The sequence below is a fragment of the Microcaecilia unicolor genome, chromosome 8 (assembly GCF_901765095.1).
Source record: "Microcaecilia unicolor chromosome 8, aMicUni1.1, whole genome shotgun sequence".
In the NCBI taxonomy this organism is placed as follows: domain Eukaryota; kingdom Metazoa; phylum Chordata; class Amphibia; order Gymnophiona; family Siphonopidae; genus Microcaecilia; species Microcaecilia unicolor.
Genome location: NC_044038.1, coordinates 100,609,562 through 100,628,158, shown reverse-complemented (window position 1 = coordinate 100,628,158; position 18,597 = coordinate 100,609,562). Strand labels below are relative to the sequence as shown.

The 18,597-nt window shown below is 40.4% G+C and overlaps 1 protein-coding gene across 1 annotated transcript in view; it reads left to right on the top strand.

The window, feature by feature from the left end:
* Positions 1-18,597, top strand: part of LOC115476807 (IgGFc-binding protein-like) — a 388,452-nt gene that overhangs the window by 118,909 nt on the left and 250,946 nt on the right. The window contains exon 10 of the mRNA XM_030213382.1: positions 9,463-9,604. Coding sequence (XP_030069242.1) covers positions 9,463-9,604 — 142 coding nt within the window. The remainder of the gene's footprint in view (positions 1-9,462; positions 9,605-18,597) is intronic.

Here is an 18,597-nt window from a genome sequence, read left to right as displayed (position 1 = left end):
CTTAAAGTCAAATGGTAGATGAGAAGGCTTGATTTGGCATTTAGAACCCATTTGAACTTTAGGGGCTTCCTTCTATACAATATAAAGTTTTTGTTTATGTTTATTCTGAATTTAGTATACTGCCTTATTCCAGCGAGTAGGTCAAGGTGGTTCACAAATTTAAAAGCACATAGGAAAGGAACACCAATATATCCATTAAGGAAAGCAACAGTACATAAGTACATAAGTATTGCCATACTGGGAAAGACCAAAGGTCCATCAAGCCCAGCATCCTGTTTCCAACAGTGGCAAATCCAGGTCACATATACCTGGCAAGATCACAAAAAAGTACAAAACATTTTATACTGCTTATCCCAGAAATAGTTGATTTTCCCCAAGTCCATTTAATAATGGGCTATGGACTTTTCCTTTAGAAAGCCGTCCAAACCTTTTTAAAACTCTGCTAAGTTAACCACCCCAACCACATTCTCTAGCAATGAATTCCAGAGTTTAATTACACGTTGAGTGAAGAAATATTTTCTCCGATTCGTTTTAAATTTACTACATTGCAGCTTCATCACATGCCCCCTAGTCGTAGTATTTTTGGAAAGCGTAAACAGACGTTTCACATCTACCCGTTCGACTCCACTCATTATTTTATAGACCTCTATCATACCTCCTCTCAGCCGCCTTTTCTCCAAAGCTAAATAGCCCTAGCCTGTCCTCATAGGGAAGTCGTCCCATCCCCTTTATGATTTTTGTGGCCCTTCTCTGTACCTTTTCTAATTCCACTATATCTTTTTTGAGATGCGGCGACCAGAATTGAACACAATATTCGAGGTGCGGTCGCACCATGGACCGATATAAAGGCATTATAATGTCGTCACATTTGTTTTCCATTCCTTTCCTAATAATACCTAACATTCTATTTGCTTTCTTAGCCGCAGCAGCACACTGAGCAGAAGGTTTCAACATATCATCAATGACGACACCTAGATCCCTTTCTTGGTCCGTGACTCCTAACGTGGAACCTTGCATGACATAGCTATAATTCAGGTTCCTCTTTCCCACATGCATCACTTTGCACTTGCTCACATTAAACAACATCTGCCATTTAAACGCCCAGTCTCCGAGTCTCGTAAGGTCCTCTTGTAATTTTTTCACAATCCTCCTGCGATTTAACGACTTTGAATAACTTTGTGTCATCAGCAAATTTAATTACCTCACTAGTTACTCCCATCTCTAGGTCAATTATAAATATGTTAAAAAGCAGCGGTCCCAGCACAGACCCATGGGGAACCCCACTAACTACCCTTCTCCATTGAGAATAATGACCATTTAACCCTACTCTCTGTTTTCTATCTTTTCACCAGTTTTTAATCCATAATAGAACACTACCTCCTATCCCATGACTCTCCAATTTCGTTTGGACTCTTTCATGAGGTACTTTGTCAAACGCCTTCTGAAAATCCAGATACACAATATCAACCGGCTCACCTTTATCCACATGTTTGTTCACCCCTTTAAAGAAATGTAGTAGATTGGAGAGGCAAGATTCCCCTTCATTAAATCTTTTTCCACCTTTACTAAATCCATGTTGACTTTGTCTCATTAATCCATGCTTTTGAATATGCTCTGTAATTTTGTTCTTTATAATAGTATCTATCATTTTTCCTAGCACCAACGTCAGACTCACTGGTCTATAATTTCCCGGATCTCCTCTGGAACCTTTTTAAAAAAATCGGCGTTACCTTGGCCACCCTCCAATCTTCCGGTACCACACTCAATTTTAAGGATAAATTACATATTACTAACAATAGCTCTGCAAGCTCATTTTTCAGTTCTATCAGTACTCTGGGATGAATACCATCTGGTCTAGGAAATTTGCTACTCTTCAGTTTCTAGAACTGCCCCATTACATCCTCCAGGTTTATAGAGAATTCATTAAGTTTCTGTGACTCATCAGCTTCGAATACCATTTCTGGCACCGGTATCCCACCTAAATCTTCCTTGGTGAAGACCGAAGCAAAGAATTAATTTAATCTCTCCGCTACAGCTTTGTCTTCCCTGATCGCCCCTTATACTCCTCGGTCATCTAGTGGTCCAACCAATTCTTTTGCTGGCTTCCTGCTTTTAATATACCTAAAAAAAATTTTACTATGTGTTTTTGCCTCCAATGCAATCTTTTTTTTGAAGTCTCTCTTAGCCTTCCTTATCAGTGCTTTGCATTTGACTTTTTTTTTGTTACATTTGTACCCTGTGCTTTCCCACTCATGGCAGGCTCAATGCAGCTTACATGGGGCAATGGAGGGTTAAGTGACTTGCCCAGAGTCACAAGGAGGTGCCTGTGCCTGAAGTGGGAATCAAACTCAGTTCCTCAGGACCAAAGCCCACCACCCTAACCACTAGGCTACTCCTCCACTCCACTTGACGTTCCTTATGCTGTTTCTTATTATTTTCAGTCGGTACCTTCTTCCATTTTCTGAAGGATTTTCTTTTAGCTCTAATAGCTTCCTTCACCTCACTTTTTAACCATGCCGGCTGTTGTTTGGTCTTCCGTCCTCCTTTTTTAATACTCGGAACATATTTGGCCTGGGCTTCCAGAATGGTCCTTACATTCACATACATTGGTAGAGTTAGGGTCTTCTATGTGAAGATTGATGTCACCTGGGATTAGTGTATTGGAGTTGTTTACACAGGTGTTTGAAATGAAGTCTGTGAGGATAGGTTGGCTATTGCTCCAATTACCGGGTGGTCTGTAAAACAGGACGCAGTTCAGATGATCGACCAAGGATTTGTTGTGGATTCTAATCGAGGCAATTTCAAGTTTGGGTGTTATAGATTCAGCAATGATTTCGGTAGTGAATTGTGCTCGATAGATTAGAGCTATGCCTCCTCCTCTCTTTTCCATTCTGGTCCAGTGATTGATTTTATATCCTGGAGGACATAGTTCGAGGATTATGGGGTCCTTTTGATCGTGGATCCATGTTTCATTGATGAAGATTAAGTCGAGGTTTTCTGACATGATCCAGTCTGATATTATTGTTGTTTTGTTGACTGTGGACCTAGCATTGATGTAGCCCACTTGGATATTTTGGTCTGCTAAGTTTGATGATGTGTGGATTTTTGTTAGTTGTCGTTCCTTGGATAGTGTGTGTTTTTTGTGACCTTTCTTTCTGTATTGTTGGTATTGTCCGTATTTAGGTGTTCTTCCTTTAATTTGGTGGTTGTCAGTTTGGTGGGGTATGGAGTGTCTGATCAATCTTTGGTGATTTTGTAGGATGGTTATGATATTATTTTCTGCAAGTGGGATGGATACTGTTAGGTGAATCAGTGAAAGGGAGTAGATTGCTAGGAATATTTTGACAGTATTCATGTTAGTGTCAGTTTGGAGATGGATGGGTTACTCACAGTCAGATGCTCGGTAGATGCTCATGAGTGATGTCCCGGGTGTAGCGAACTGTTGGTTGGAGGTGGAGAGGTTCCATGGGTAAAGTCGTTGTGCTGCTGGCTGGGTGCAGAATTGTGAGCTGGTCGTTTGAGCTGGCGTCCGCCTATGTGTTTCGCCCGGTGCCTATCATATCTAATTTTTCATTTAGTGCAATATATTCTAACTCTCCCATCTTATTTTTAAAGCTCCTGGCATTCGCATATAGACATTTCAAACTATGTTTGTTGTTCCTATTTACATCATGCTCAGTACTTGCCAGTATTAATTTGCAATCTTTTGTCTGCTTTTTTTTTTATTTAAGGACACCTGATCTACTATGGTTTCTTTTGCAACCTCACTATCAGGATATCCTATCTTCCCTGTTTTTGTTATCTTTGTTTTGTTATCTTTGGAAGATACCTTATCCTGAATCATGCGCTTTTGAGCTACTGTCGGCCTTCCCCCCATTTAGGGCCATGCCTAGGGTCTCTGGTGCCCCCCTGCAGACTATCAGTTGGCGCTCCCCCCCCCCCCCCTCCATCTAGCAGAGCAGGAACAGAAGGGAGCAGGCAAGTAAGCCTGACCTCAGGAAAAAATAGCATTGAATGTATCCCTCATTGATAAGTCTCTGACTCTAAAGTTTAGCAATTTCATTAAAGCAAAATGTATTTTCATAACACTTCAAAGATTTCCAACTCAAAATAGGAATGCTAATTCAAAATGTGAGCAAAGTCCTCTTAGTTTCCAAAGATTCTTTTTCTAATCTCCTTTGCACCAAAGGATATAATTCAGATCAAACATTTATCTCTGTTCAACTATCTCAGATCAAATATTTATTTGAGATCAAATATTAAGGTTTCCTTGCTTACAGTCACTTAAATCTACCTAGTCCACACCTGACATCACTGCAGAAACCCAGGCCAAAGTAACGGCCTGCTTATCCGACATTGCTGCCTGGATGTCCAACCGCCACCTGAAACTGAACATGGCCAAGACCGAACTTCTTGTCTTCCCACCCAAGCCCACTTCTCCTCTACCTCCTCTCTCTATTTCAGTTGATAACACCCTCATCGTCCCCGTCTCATCTGCCCGCAACCTCGGTGTCATCTTTGACTCCTCCCTCTCCTTCTCTGCGCATATCCAGCAAATAGGCAAGACCTGTCGCATCTTCCTCTATAACATTAGCAAAATCCGCCCCTACCTCTCTGAGCACACCACCTGAACTCTCATCCACTCTCTCGTTACCTCTCGCCTTGACTACTGCAACCTACTCCTCACTGGTCTCCCACGTAGCCACCTATCCCCCCTTCAGTCCGTTCAGAACTCTGCTGCACGTCTCATCTTCCGCCTGAACCGATACACTCATATCACCCCTCTCCTCAAGTCACTTCATTGGCTTCCGATCAGGTACCGCATTCAATTCAAGCTTCTGCTACTAACCTACAAATGTACTCGATCTGCAGCCCCTCCTTACCTCTCAACCCTCATCTCCCTTTACGTTCCTACCCGTAACCTCCGCTCTCAAGACAAATCCCTCCTTTCAGTACCCTTCTCCACCACCGCCAACTCCAGGCTCCGCCCTTTCTGCCTCGCCTCACCCCACGCGTGGAACAAACTCCCCGAGCCCATACGCCAGGCCCCCTCCCTGCCCATCTTCAAATCCCTCCTTAAAGCCCACATCTTCAATGTCGCCTTCGGCACCTAACCTCTACACCTCTACCCAGGAAATCTTGACTGCCCCAACTTGACATTTCGTTCTTTAGATTGTAAGCTCCTTTGAGCAGGGACCGTCCTTCTTTGTGTATTTTGTACAGGGCTGCGTAACCCTAGTAGCGCTCTAGAAATGTTAAGTAGTAGTAGTAGCCTTTATATAGCTTATAGGATTTAAACACTCTTAAACTGAAATTCACCCTTTTCTATTCTTCATAAACTTCAAGTAATCCTGAAATATTCAGATCCTTTTCTCACTAGAGAAACCTCAAACTTCAATCTCCACCAACCTCTTTTCATTCATATTTTCTCATTTACCACATAATCAGGCACTCTTTTATAATTTCAGTCAACACACACAGGAACTCACAGCTGCATGTCTCTCTTGGCCAAACCGACGGTCAGTTGCTGTCTCACTCTGTTCCCTTCCTGGCAGATTTCTAACAGAAGCTGATCATCCAATCAGAGAGCTCTATTTGAATGCAGATTAACATACAGACACTGTAATGGGAATTTTTAGTCAAAAACACTAGATAAATCCTTCGTTTTTTTGATCAAACTTCACACTTTTGATCAGAGCCATGACCTAACATTAAGGCTGTAAACATTTCCATCATTTTTTATCCATAAATATGCAAATGAGAACCTCCCAAAAACAGACTAATTTGCATATGATTTAAACAAATCTGAGCATATGACAACCAAGTACAGACTCCCAGCACCTGAATTCTGCAATTAGATTTAATGCAAATACTTTTAAAACTTATTTTTAGCACTTTAAAAATTTCAGGTTCTCTTTAATTTGAATGCTGCTCAAGCTCTGAAGCTCACCCTGAGTGAGGAGTTATCCCCAAACCAAAGCATATATAGCAATCTGGTTGCATTCTCTCAAATAACTTGAAGAGCCTTCCTGCCTCAGTGAATACTGCTGTGTTGTTTTCACTTCTGGTTTTGTCATGAAAAGGAGGGCAGGGGAGATAGGAGAATCACAACTTCAGGTAAAGATTTTGCAAGTGAGCGGAAGGCAGGGACAGCAGGGCAGCAGCGCCCCCCTGCCTTGCTTACCCCGCTTACTGCATTGGCATGGCCCTGCCCCCGTTTCTAGTTTAAAAGCTGCTCTATCTCCCTTTTAAATGCCGATGCCAGCAGCCTGGTCTCACCCTGGTTGAGCCCATCCTTTTGGAATAGGCTCCTCCTTCCCCAGAATGTTCCCAGTTCCTAACAAATCTAAAACACTCCTCCCTGCACCATCGTCTCATCCACGCATTGAGACTCCGGAGCTCTGCCTGTATCTTGGGCCCTGCGCATGGAATGGGTAGCATTTCAGAAAATGCTACCCTAGAGGTTCTGGATTTAAGCTTTCTACCTAAGAGCCTAAATTTGGCTTTCAGAACCTCTCTCCCACATTTTCCTATGTCACTGGTACCCACATGTACCAAGACAGCCGGCTCCTCCCCAGCACTATCTAAAATCCTATCTAGGTGACGCATGAGGTTCGCCACCTTCGTACCAGGCAGGGAAGTCACCAGGCAATCCTCATGTCCACCAGCCACCCAGCTATCTATATGCCTAATGATCAGATCACCAACTACAACAGCTGCCCTAACCTTTCCCTCCCGGGCAGCATTTGGAGGCATATCCTTGGTGCGAGAGGATAGTACATCCCCTGGTGGGCAGGTCCTGGCTACAGGAGTAAATCTTACTTCACCAGGGTGATGCTATCCTTTTAGGAGACCTCCCTCCTCCAAGGTAGCACAAGGCCTACCAGACTGGAGGTGGGACTTCTCTACAACATCCCTGTAGGTCTCCTCTATGTACCTCTCTGTCTCCCTCAGCTCCACCAAGTCTGCTACTCTAGCCTAAGAGAACGCACACGTTCTCTGAGAGCTAGGAGCTCTTTGCATCAGGCACACACATTTGACATCTCATCAACTGGGAGATAATCATACATGTGACAGTGCAAAAGACTGGATAGCACCCCTCTCGCTGCTGGACTGCTGACTCCATCTTAGTGTTTTTGAGTTTTTCAATAATTTAAAACTTGCTACAGTATTAAGGATATTAGCCTAATGTCTTCTAGTTTATATAGTATATTGTATGATTTAGTTAGTGTTTCCTTCTTAGATGTTAATTAATGTAAGAGCACTCCTTGCTTCTTACCCTAATTACAATAACTGACTATTAATGAAGAGTTGTCCTAGGGGTGGGAAGACTAAACTAGATCCTGCAGTGCCTGTTAGATTCTATCTGTTAATGCTGTGGTACACATTTTTTAAAACTAAGTGGAAAAGACTATGGAGATTAGTTGATAAAATTTGCTTTTTATATTTTATTTTGCCTATCACTAACCTACAATTCCTCCTTTAAACCCCAATCTTTAAGTTCCCAAAGCACAAAGCAAATTGTGTTCACTTACCAGAGAAATGTCCTCTTCTCTCCGAACTTCTCAGAAAGAAAGTTCAGTGGGACCTTTCCTCTTTATATCATTTGAATCTAAGGGGGCTTTTTTAAACAGGCTCTTTGAAGCTGACACATACTCACAAATAGTGTCAAATAACTGAGCTCAAATACAGGCAACCTAGGCAGTCAGCCCAATACCACTAAATATTGCCAAAGGCCAAACCGAAAAGGTAAGTTATGAGGGCAGTTTGAACTTCTGAAAGGACTGTTTGGCATGTATATAAGGGAAAGGGAATGGGACTTATATACTGCCTTTCTGTGGTTTTTCCAACTACATTCAAAGTGGTTGTACCTGGGACAATGGAGGGTTAAGTGATTTGCCCAGAGTCACAAGGAGCTGTAGTAGGAATTGAACCCAGTTCCCCAGGATCAAAGTCCACTACACTAACCACTATGCTACTCCTCCATTCCATAAGTGAGTAGGCTATTCCATAGTTTAGGAGCCAGGTAATAAAAATCTGAGTGTCTTGTTGATTCATGGTATGCAATCTTAGTACCTATGTGGGAATCAAGGGACCTTAAGGTCCTGGTGGGGGTGTAAGAAAAATGTGAGGTATAGTCCTTTATTAAAGACCTTGTGGGCTAGGCAGAGGATTTTAAAGAAAATCTGATAGTGAAATGGGAGCCAATGTAAGTGATATGAGGTATATAAAATAATGAGTGGAGTGGAACAGGTGAATGCGAAGCGTCTGTTCACGCTTTCCAAAAATACTAGGACTAGGGGGCATGCGATGAAACTACAGTGTAGTAAATTTAAAACAAATGGAAGAACATTTTTCTTCACCCAACGCATAATTAAACTCTGGAATTCATTGTCGGAGAACGTAGTGAAGGCGGTTAGCTTTGCAGAGTTTAAAAAGGGGTTGGACGGTTTCCTAAAGGACAAGTCCATAGACCGCTAGTAAATGGACTTGGGAAAAATCCACAATTTCGGGAATAACTTGTATAAAATGTACGTTTGGGTAGCTTGCCAGGTGCCCTTGACCTGGATTGGCTGCTGTCAGGGACAGGATGCTGGGCTTGATGGACCTTTGGTCTTTTCCCAGTATGGCATTACTTATGTACTTATGAATAAACAGAGGTATTAAATGATCAAACTTTCTAGTGCAACAGACCAGTCTAGATGTTGAATTTTGGAGGCTCTGCAATTATTTTGACTGATGAGTGGTATAATACAAGGCATAAATGGCATTACAGTAGTCTAAGCACAATATTAAAAAGGATTGATTCTGAATCCTGATAATGTTTTTGATGACCAAATTTCACCAAGTCCTTTTCACAACATCTAACTGATATATGAGCTCTTCCAGTTTTCTGTATAAGAACATATGATATGGAGTACTAGTACTAGTATAATTTTAAGGAATAAATAATTGTTCCCTATTTACCTGTTTCATCTCCACTCTTGTTTTTGTAAACTTTATTAATATAGCCTTTCAATTGTCTCTTCTCCAACTGAAGTGTTAATATGTTTAGCCTTTCTTCAGGTACAGTAAACTTAAACTGTGAACCCACTAGGGACAGAGAAAGTACTTGTATATAATATGTATACAGCTTTGACTGTACCATAGAAAGGCAATATATCAAATCCCTTCATAAGGGAACCATTCCATTTCTTTTCCCTTCTCTTAAACTTCGCTAATCCCACTATATTTTTTTAGATGAGTCAATGATGAGAAATCCATACAATGCTCAAGGTGTTCTTGCATCATGGATCTATACAGATACATTAAATTGTGACCTACTTCCTCTAAGCAATATTGGAACTTTATCAGATTCCTGTGTTCCCTTCATACAATAACTTTATGATGTCTACAATGTTTTAAACCTTGTTCCAGTAATCTCTCTAATACATTTTATCTTGTCATATTGATATTATCTAGGCCAATGAGAGGGTCCTGGACAATGACTGTACAGAGGTGTGCACATGTGATCCCATTACTGGTGTTATCTGCCAGCCTTATACCTGTGCAAGTGATGAAAAATGCCAGATCAAGGATGGCATCATGGACTGTATCAACACAAGTAAGGGAGGAGCAGTGATCATAGAAAACAAACTATTTCTAAAGGTGCTATACTCTGAGTGAGCAATTTTCAAAACCATTTCTACAGATAAAACTAAGTATGGAAATAGTTTATTCAACAATTCTCAACCTTACCTGTGGATTTAGGGTGGGGATTGCAACTATGCATGATGCTATCACCAGAAAAAGGCTAGTGAGCGTCTGTAGGTCCTTTTTCATTAAGTAGTTTCCAAAATGACAATACATTTTGAAAAGGGATACAAAATTCACAGGTAAAAAGTATCTACACACTTTCCAACAGCAAGGGGCAGTGTGAAAATATATTTATTTTATTTTTAAAAATGTGTTTACTGTTGGATTATTTGTAGTAAATAATTAGCAGATTTTAGTACACACAGCTTCAGCTTTAGAAATGTTAATTTCTTTCTTCATCTCTCTCTCATTCACCCCTGAATAATTCACTGCTGAGTCACTTTAAAGTTGAAGTAACAAAACATCTGTTTACTCACAGTTTGTAGTTAGATTATAATCAGACAGGCTTATATATACATATTACTATACATTTGTATTATCAGCTCCTTCCATGTGCTTAGATGGTAATGGATGCTCACACCACCATAGATCCTCTCAGGTTAGGAGAGAACATGAGCTCCATGTGCTCCATGTGCTGCATGTGCTGTGTCTGCTGTGTCTAACCCCCACAGGAAGTTACATAGCTATGTGACCTCTCTAAGTAATTCACATCAGAGGTCACAGAGTAATCACAGAGAAATAATAGGTGACAGGCAATGCATGTAAAATACAATTACATTCCAACAAACCCCTTCTCATGCATAACTGTCATGCAATTATTTATTCATACAAAGTCCAAGCTTTATACGCAGATTCACAAAATGTTCTCTGGGTAACGGTTTGGTCATGATGTCAGCTGTCATCTCACTGGTGTGACAATAGTGTAGACTGATGACCCCTTCTTTTGCCAACTCTCGCACGTTGTGGTATTTCGTTGCGATGTGCTTGGTGCGTGACTGAACCTTGTCATTCTGTGACAGTCGGATGCAGCTCTGATTATCTTCCATTATCTGGATTGGTCTCTGTTCAGCTATTCCAAAATCCAGCATAAGTTTTTCAATCCACATCAGTTCTCTGCACGCTTCCGATACAGCCACGTATTCAGCTTCTGTAGAAGACAAACTCACAATACTTTGTTTATGACTGGCCCATGAAATTTGTACATTTCCATACATAAACACATATCCACTTGTGGATTTATAATCAGAATGATCCCCTGCCCAATCTGAATCACAGTAACATATTAGTTTTGGATTACTATTGGCTGAAATCTTTAATTTACAATCAATGGTACCCTTTAAATACCTTACCATCCTTTTAACTGCAGTCCAATCTGATTTGGTAGGTGAGCTGACCCTTCTGCTCAAAATTCCTACTGCATTTGCTATATCAGCCCTGTATGTGGTAGCTAGATATAAAAGCTTACCTATGGCTGATCTATATTGGATGTTATCTGGTAAAGGTTCTCTTACTGTTTCATCCTTCAGAAAATCAGTGATCATGGGAGTGCTTACAACTTGGGCATCTTGCATACCTAAACTTTCAATAAGCTCATTTATTTTCTGCTTCTGGCTTAGAAGATAAGAACCATCATTTTGTTTCTCAATTTCTATACCAAGATAGTATGACACATTACCAAGTTCTTTTATCTCAACATTGAGGTTTAAACATTTTACAATGTCCTTGTACTCTTGCTCACTTTTGCTTGCAATGAGCAGATCATCAACAAAAGCTAAAATGTATGCATATTGTCCATTTCTGCACCTAGTGTACAAACATTTATCTGCTTCACCTTGCTTAAATCCTAAATTTGTCAATATTTCATGCAATTTATCATTCCAACATTTTGCACTTTGCTTTAATCCATAAAGACCTTTGTTTAATTTACACACTAGCTGTCTTTGTTTTGTATTTATGAAACCTGTTGGTTGTTCCATGTACAAGTCTTCAGTTATATCTCCGTGAAGAAACGCTGTTTTCACATCAATGTGGTTGACTTGCATGCCTTTTGAGACTGCAATGCTCAGAAGTGTTCTGATTGTCGTGTGTTTCACTACAGGTGCAAACACTTCATCAAAATCTTCTCCATATTTTTGAAGATATCCCTTTGCCACTAATCTGGCTTTATACCTTTCCACTTTTCCTTGTGCATTCCTTTTTAACTTGAATACCCATTTGCATCCTATAGCTTTCTTGCCAGGAGGTAATTTTGTAAGAATCCAAGTATTATTTTTATCCAATGCATCAATTTCTTCTTGTGCAGCTTTATGCCATTCAGCAGCTTCTTCTGCTGGCATTTTCTCAATCTCATCCCATGTTAAGGGCTCTTGAGCTTCTGCTGACTTTGTTAAGTAAGACAGTCTTGGGGGTGGAACACCTTTGTTTTCCCTGGATGAGCGTCTGACAACAGGTTGGTCTGACCTTTCTGCATCCTCTATATCTGAGAGTTCTTCTCCAATTGATTCCCCTTCTCCAACTGTACTGTCTTCTTCAATGATCCTTTCTGTGTCTGTTTCCTCTGCCTGTTCCTCGTTAGATACAGGTGAGTTGCTTTCAGACATCTGCCTTGGTATGGCATTTATATACACTGGCATGTCTATTATGGTTCTAGTTTCATATTCTGGATGATAAGGCTCATCTGGGATAATCCAGCCTTTATCAACCCTTTTTGTTTTCATCAAAATATGTAACATGTCTTATGCCAACAATGCCAGTTTTCAGATTCAAAATTCTATATCCTTTGTGTCCTGGAGCATAGCCAACTAAAATGCCCCTTTCTGTTGTGGAATCCAGCTTATGCCTTCTTTGCTTTGGTACATGAGCATATGCTGTACTTCCAAATGTTCTTATGTGTGACAGGTTTGGCTTCCTACCATGCCATGTCTCATGTGGTGTGCGCTCAGCGCCTTTAGTTGGCATTCTGTTTTGTAGGTACACTGCTGTGAGAATGGCTTCCCCCCATAGTCTTTTAGGGAGATTGCTATCTGACAGCATACATCTGGTCATTTCCACAAGTGACCTAAATTTTCTCTCTGCAACAGAATTTTGCTCTGGTGTATAAGCTACTGTTGTGATATGCTGAATGCCTTCTTGTTCTAGAAATGTGCGCATGCTTTGTGAAGTGAACTCACCACCATTGTCGGTCTGAAGAACCTTTGGTTTTCTTTCAAATTTATTGCTCACCATGGCTACGTATTTCTCCAGCATGTCTGTGACTTGACTTTTCTCTTTCAGCAAATAGGCCACACAATATCTAGAGAAATCATCCAAGAATATTAGCACAAATCTGTTATTTCCCAATGATGGGATATTAAACGGTCCACATAAGTCACTGTGTATTAAGTCCAGCACTTTATTACTCCTATTTCCTGTGTATGCAGGAAATGAGGGTCTCACACCTTTTTGAGTAACACAGTCTATGCATTTCTCCATTTTACCAGCATCTGCACTTATCTGAATGCCGGTGGCCAGTTGCTTACTGTAAAGATCCTGGATCACCTTAGAATCACGATGTCCCAGGCGGCGGTGCCAGATTTCCAGACTACATTTTCCATCATTCTTCCTTACTTGCGCCATATGTGAGGCTTCACCTGAAATGCTCAGTTTATAAACATCATTATGCATAAAAGCTTCAGCATACACTTCATCATTTTTAGAGATTGTGCACTTACTGTTTTCAAAATGAATCACAAATCCCTTCTTATCTAATGTAGATACACTAAGCATATTACAAACTGCTTGGGGAATATACAAGACATCACTTACAGGAATTTCTTTAACTTCATTAGACACTTTGCATTTTAAGAATCCAATACCTTTTGCTTGGATCTTAGCAGTCCCTGCGTTTGCAGTTTTAAGAATACCTTCCTCTGGACACATTTCCTGAAAGAAATCCTTACAATTGGTTAAATGGCATGTGCTCCCTGAATCCAAAATCCAAGTACTTTCATTTGAATTATTATTTACCATAGTCAAAGATTTTTCTGCCATTAGAAAGCCCTTGTGTTTATCTTTGTCCTTCATACATTTCCTGGTTTGAAAATTCTTTAGTTCCATTGGCTTAGGTGAGCTAGAGGGAGTGTTTTGTGTTTCCTTACACCATTTAGATACATGTCCCTCCTTTCCACATGAGTAGCAAATCAGCTTGCCCTTGGGTGGAGTTTTCCTATAGCTCCGCCTTCCTCTGTTCTTTGCCAAGAAATTTGTTTCATTTCTCTCTGACTTGCTTTGAGAACACATCTCCTCAGAATCATTTATTATGCATTCCTGCCTTAGTTTTGATGTTGCCTGTTCAAAAGATTGCCCTTCAATGGCCTCATTTACAGACCTAAAAACATCAAACTTCTTTGATAGTGAGGTAAAAAGAAATGCTCTTTTCAATGCATCACACATGGGAATTCCAGAAAGTTCTAACTTTTGAAATGAAGACATAAGATGCATAATGTGATCATTACATTTACTTTTATCCCTTAATTTGGTTTCATTCAACTCTGCCAACCAAATTGGTTGCTGCTTTGCATATGTAGTTGCATACATAGTTCTCAGTTTATATAAAATGTCCTTTGGTGTATCTTTTCCCTCCACTAATATGGCTTGTTTCTCTGAGAGAGCTTCCAAAAGCATGCACTTCACATAATAGTTTGCATTGTCCCATTCAGCCATATTTTCAGCTGTTCTGTCTTGGTCTAAGCATATATTTAATCTTTTTGCTTGAAGGAGACATATGAATCTTAATTCCCACTGCTGATAATTAAACTCAGTTAATTTAGGCACCTTGAGAGAATAGAAAAATGGTGAATTTCTTCCCTCAGCCATTTTCTTAGCCTTCTGTCTGCTGTGTGGGGGGAGAGAGAGACAGACTGAATCTTTCCTTTAAAACTTAAGAGAAAAATGTGGCCTTTTTTCTGCCTGGTAATATTTCTCTTCTTTTTCAATTCCTGAGCCCTGGGCCCATAACCCTTTTGTTGGATTATTTGTAGTAAATAATTAGCAGATTTTAGTACACACAGCTTCAGCTTTAGAAATGTTAATTTCTTTCTTCATCTCTCTCTCATTCACCCCTGAATAATTCACTGCTGAGTCACTTTAAAGTTGAAGTAACAAAACATCTGTTTACTCACAGTTTGTAGTTAGATTATAATCAGACAGGCTTATATATACATATTACTATACATTTGTATTATCAGCTCCTTCCATGTGCTTAGATGGTAATGGATGCTCACACCACCATAGATCCTCTCAGGTTAGGAGAGAACATGAGCTCCATGTGCTCCATGTGCTGCATGTGCTGTGTCTGCTGTGTCTAACCCCCACAGGAAGTTACATAGCTATGTGACCTCTCTAAGTAATTCACATCAGAGGTCACAGAGTAATCACAGAGAAATAATAGGTGACAGGCAATGCATGTAAAATACAATTACATTCCAACATTTACCACCTATAAGTAGGTGGTTTACAAAGAAACATTCATTAAAAAAAACCTTATATAACAAACAAATACAAATACAAAACAGCAAATTGAACTCTGAAAGGATAAAAAGGATGGGAAAGCATCTATATTTGGGTCCTTAGTCCTTCCTCTTACAGAAGGCTTGATTCTTATTGCTGAAAAGTTAACACTAAGTCAGCATGGGATACAAATCCAGTTCTGTCTAATATAACTCCTATTTATTTATTTATGTCGATTTATATACCATATCTTATTGCAACTGCAAAACAGAACGGTTTACATATGTATAAAAACTACTATTGTATACAAATAAACAAACAAAGGAATTCCATTCATGACAGGAAAGCGCAACAAATCAGAATTAACTACATAATAAAAACCAATACAAATTAAAAATCTAATATACAGTTAAGCTACCCTTTTTTTTTTACCTTATCTCTTATTCTAAATTCTGTTCTACATAGCTTATAAAAAAGAAGGTTTTCAAACGTTTTCGGAAATGGATGTAAGATTTCTCTAATCTGATCTGATCTAATCCTACTGCAGAGTAGCAAGGAGCAGGCTACATTAGGGGGTGGGAACTGAAAAATTAGGACTGGATTCATATCTCATGAGGATATGTGTTAAGTTAGAACATAACAACATATAAGAACATAAGAGTAGCCATACTGGGTCAGACCAATAGTCCATCTAGCCTAGTATCCTGTTTTCCAAACAGTGGCCAAGCCAGGTCACTCGCAAGTACCTGGTAGAAACCCAAATCGTGGTACAACTCTATACTACAAATCCCAGGGCAAGCATTTGCTTCCAATGTCTGTCTGAATAGCAGACTATGAACTTTTTCTCTAGGAACTTGTCCAAACCATTTTAAAACCCAGATACACTAACTGTGGTTACCACATCCTCCGGCAAAGAGTTCCAGAGTTTAACTATTCATTCAGCGAAAAACGATTTCCTCCTATTTGTTTAAAAAGTATTTCCATGTAACTTCCTCAAGTGTCCCCTAGTCTTTGTACTTTTGGAATGAGTAAAAAATCAATTTACTTCTACTCATGCTACACCAATCAGGATTTTGTAGACCTCAATCACATCTCACCTCAGCCATCTCTTTTCCAAGCTGAAGCGCCCTAACCTCTTTAGCCATTCTTCATATGAGAAGAGTTCCATCCCCTTTATCATTTTGGTCACTCTTCTTTGAACCTTTTCTAATTCTGCTATATCTTTTTTGAGATACGGCGTCCAAAACTGAACACAACACTCAAGGTGCAGATGCACCATGGAGCGATACAAAGGCATTATAATATTTTCAGTCACCATCCTTTTTCTAATAATTCTTTTTTTGGCTACTGCTGCACACTGAGCAGAATATTTCAGCATACTATCTACAATGACACTCAGATCTTTTTCTTGAGTGCTGACCCCCAAGGTGGACTCTAGCATTAGGTAACTATGATTTGGATTATTCTTTTCAATGTGTATCACCTTGCATTTGTCCATGTTAAATTTCATCTGCCATTTGGATGCCCTGACTTCCAATTCCCTAAGGTCTTCCTGCAATATTTCACAGTCTGCATGTGTTTTAACAACCTTGAATAGTTTTGTATCATCTGCAAATTTAATCACCTCACTTGTCGTTCTGATTTCCATATCATTTATAAATATGTTAAATAGCACCGGTCCCAGTGCAGATCCCTGCAGCACTCCACCCTCCTCCACTGAGAGAAATGACCCTACCCTCTGTTTTCTGTCCAATACCCAATTCCTAATCCACACCAGAACCTTGCTTCATAGCCCATGACCCTTTAATTTTCTCAGGAATCTCTCATGAGGAACTTTATCAAAAGCTTTCTGAAAATCTAGATACACTACATCAACTGGCTTACCTTTATCCACATGTATATTCACGGCTTCAAAAAATGAAGCAAATTGGTAAGGCAAGACTTCCCTCGGCTGAACCAATGCTGACTCTGTCCCATTAAACCATGTTCTGTAATTTTATTCTTTATAATAGTTTCCAGGAGCCAACTTTTCAAAATTATTGGGGGTGCTAAGCCCAATGGAAGTAACCCCTCCCTGGACACATAAAAGGAATTTTCTCAATATTGAGGGTGCTCAAGCACTCACAGCACCCACAGAGTCGGCTCCAATGGTTTCCACTGTTTTGCCTGGCACCGACGTCAGGCTTACTGGTCTATAATTTCCCGGATCACCCCTAGGACCCTTTTAAAAAATTGGTGTGACATTGGCCACACTCCAATCTTCAGGTACTATAGATGATTTTAATGACAGGTTACATATTACTAACAGCAGATCAGCAATTTCATGCTTAAGTTCTTTGAGTACTTTTGGATGTATGCCATCCGGTCCAGGTTCACCGAGATTTCTTTCAGTTCCTCCGCATCATCACCCTTAAAAACTATTTCTAGTACAGGCAGATCTCTTACATCTTCCGTAAAGACAGAAGCAAAGAATTCATTCAGTTTCTCCGCTATGGCCTTGTCCTCCCTGAGCATCCCTTTTGCTCCTTCGTGATGTAACAGTCCCACAGTCCCAAGGATTCCCTCACAGGCTTTCTGCTTCTGATGTACCTGGCAATGTTGTTACTGTGAGTTTTAGCCTCTGCGGCAAGTTTCTCTTCATATTCTCTTTTAACTTTCTTTATTAAATCTTTGCATATGAATTGACAGTGTTGCTTCTTATTTTCTTCATTTGGGTCTTTTTTCCATTCATTGAAGGAGAATCTTTTGGTTGTTATTGGCCTATTTTACTTCACCTTTTTACCATGCTGGCTGACGTTTTCTCTTGTTTCCACCTTTGCAAATACGTGGAATGCATCTGGACTGGGCTTCCAAGATGGTATTTTTGAATAACGTCCACATCTGATGTGGAGGGGCATAATCAAACGCAAACGCCCATGTGTAAGAACGTCCACCTTCGAGAACGGGTCCGTGAAGGGGTGGGCCGAATCGTATTTTCAAAAAAGATGGACGTTTATCTTTAGTTTCGCAAATACGGTTTGTGCCAGGCAAATGCATTGGATGTGGGCGTTTTTGAGATGTGTGCATTTGTTTGAGCTGGGCGTTTTCTTTTTTCAGCGATAATCGAAACCGAAGCGTCCCAGCTCAAAAACGACCAAATCCAAGGCTTTGGGTCGTGGGAGGGGCCAGGATTTGTAGTGCACTGGCCCCCCTCACATGCCAGGACACCAACCGGGCACCCTAGGGGGCACTTTTAAAAAATAGGAAAAAACATTACATTACCTCCCAGGTGCATAGCTCCTTTACCTTGGGTGCTGAGACCCCCAAATCCCCCCAAAACCCACTCCCCACAACTCAACACCATTACCATAGCACTTAATGGTGAAGGGGGGCACATACATGTGGGTACAGTGGGTTGTGGGGGGGGGGGGGTTAGAGGGCTCCCATTTACCACCACAAGTGGTACAGGCAGGGGGGATGGGCCTGGGTTCGCCT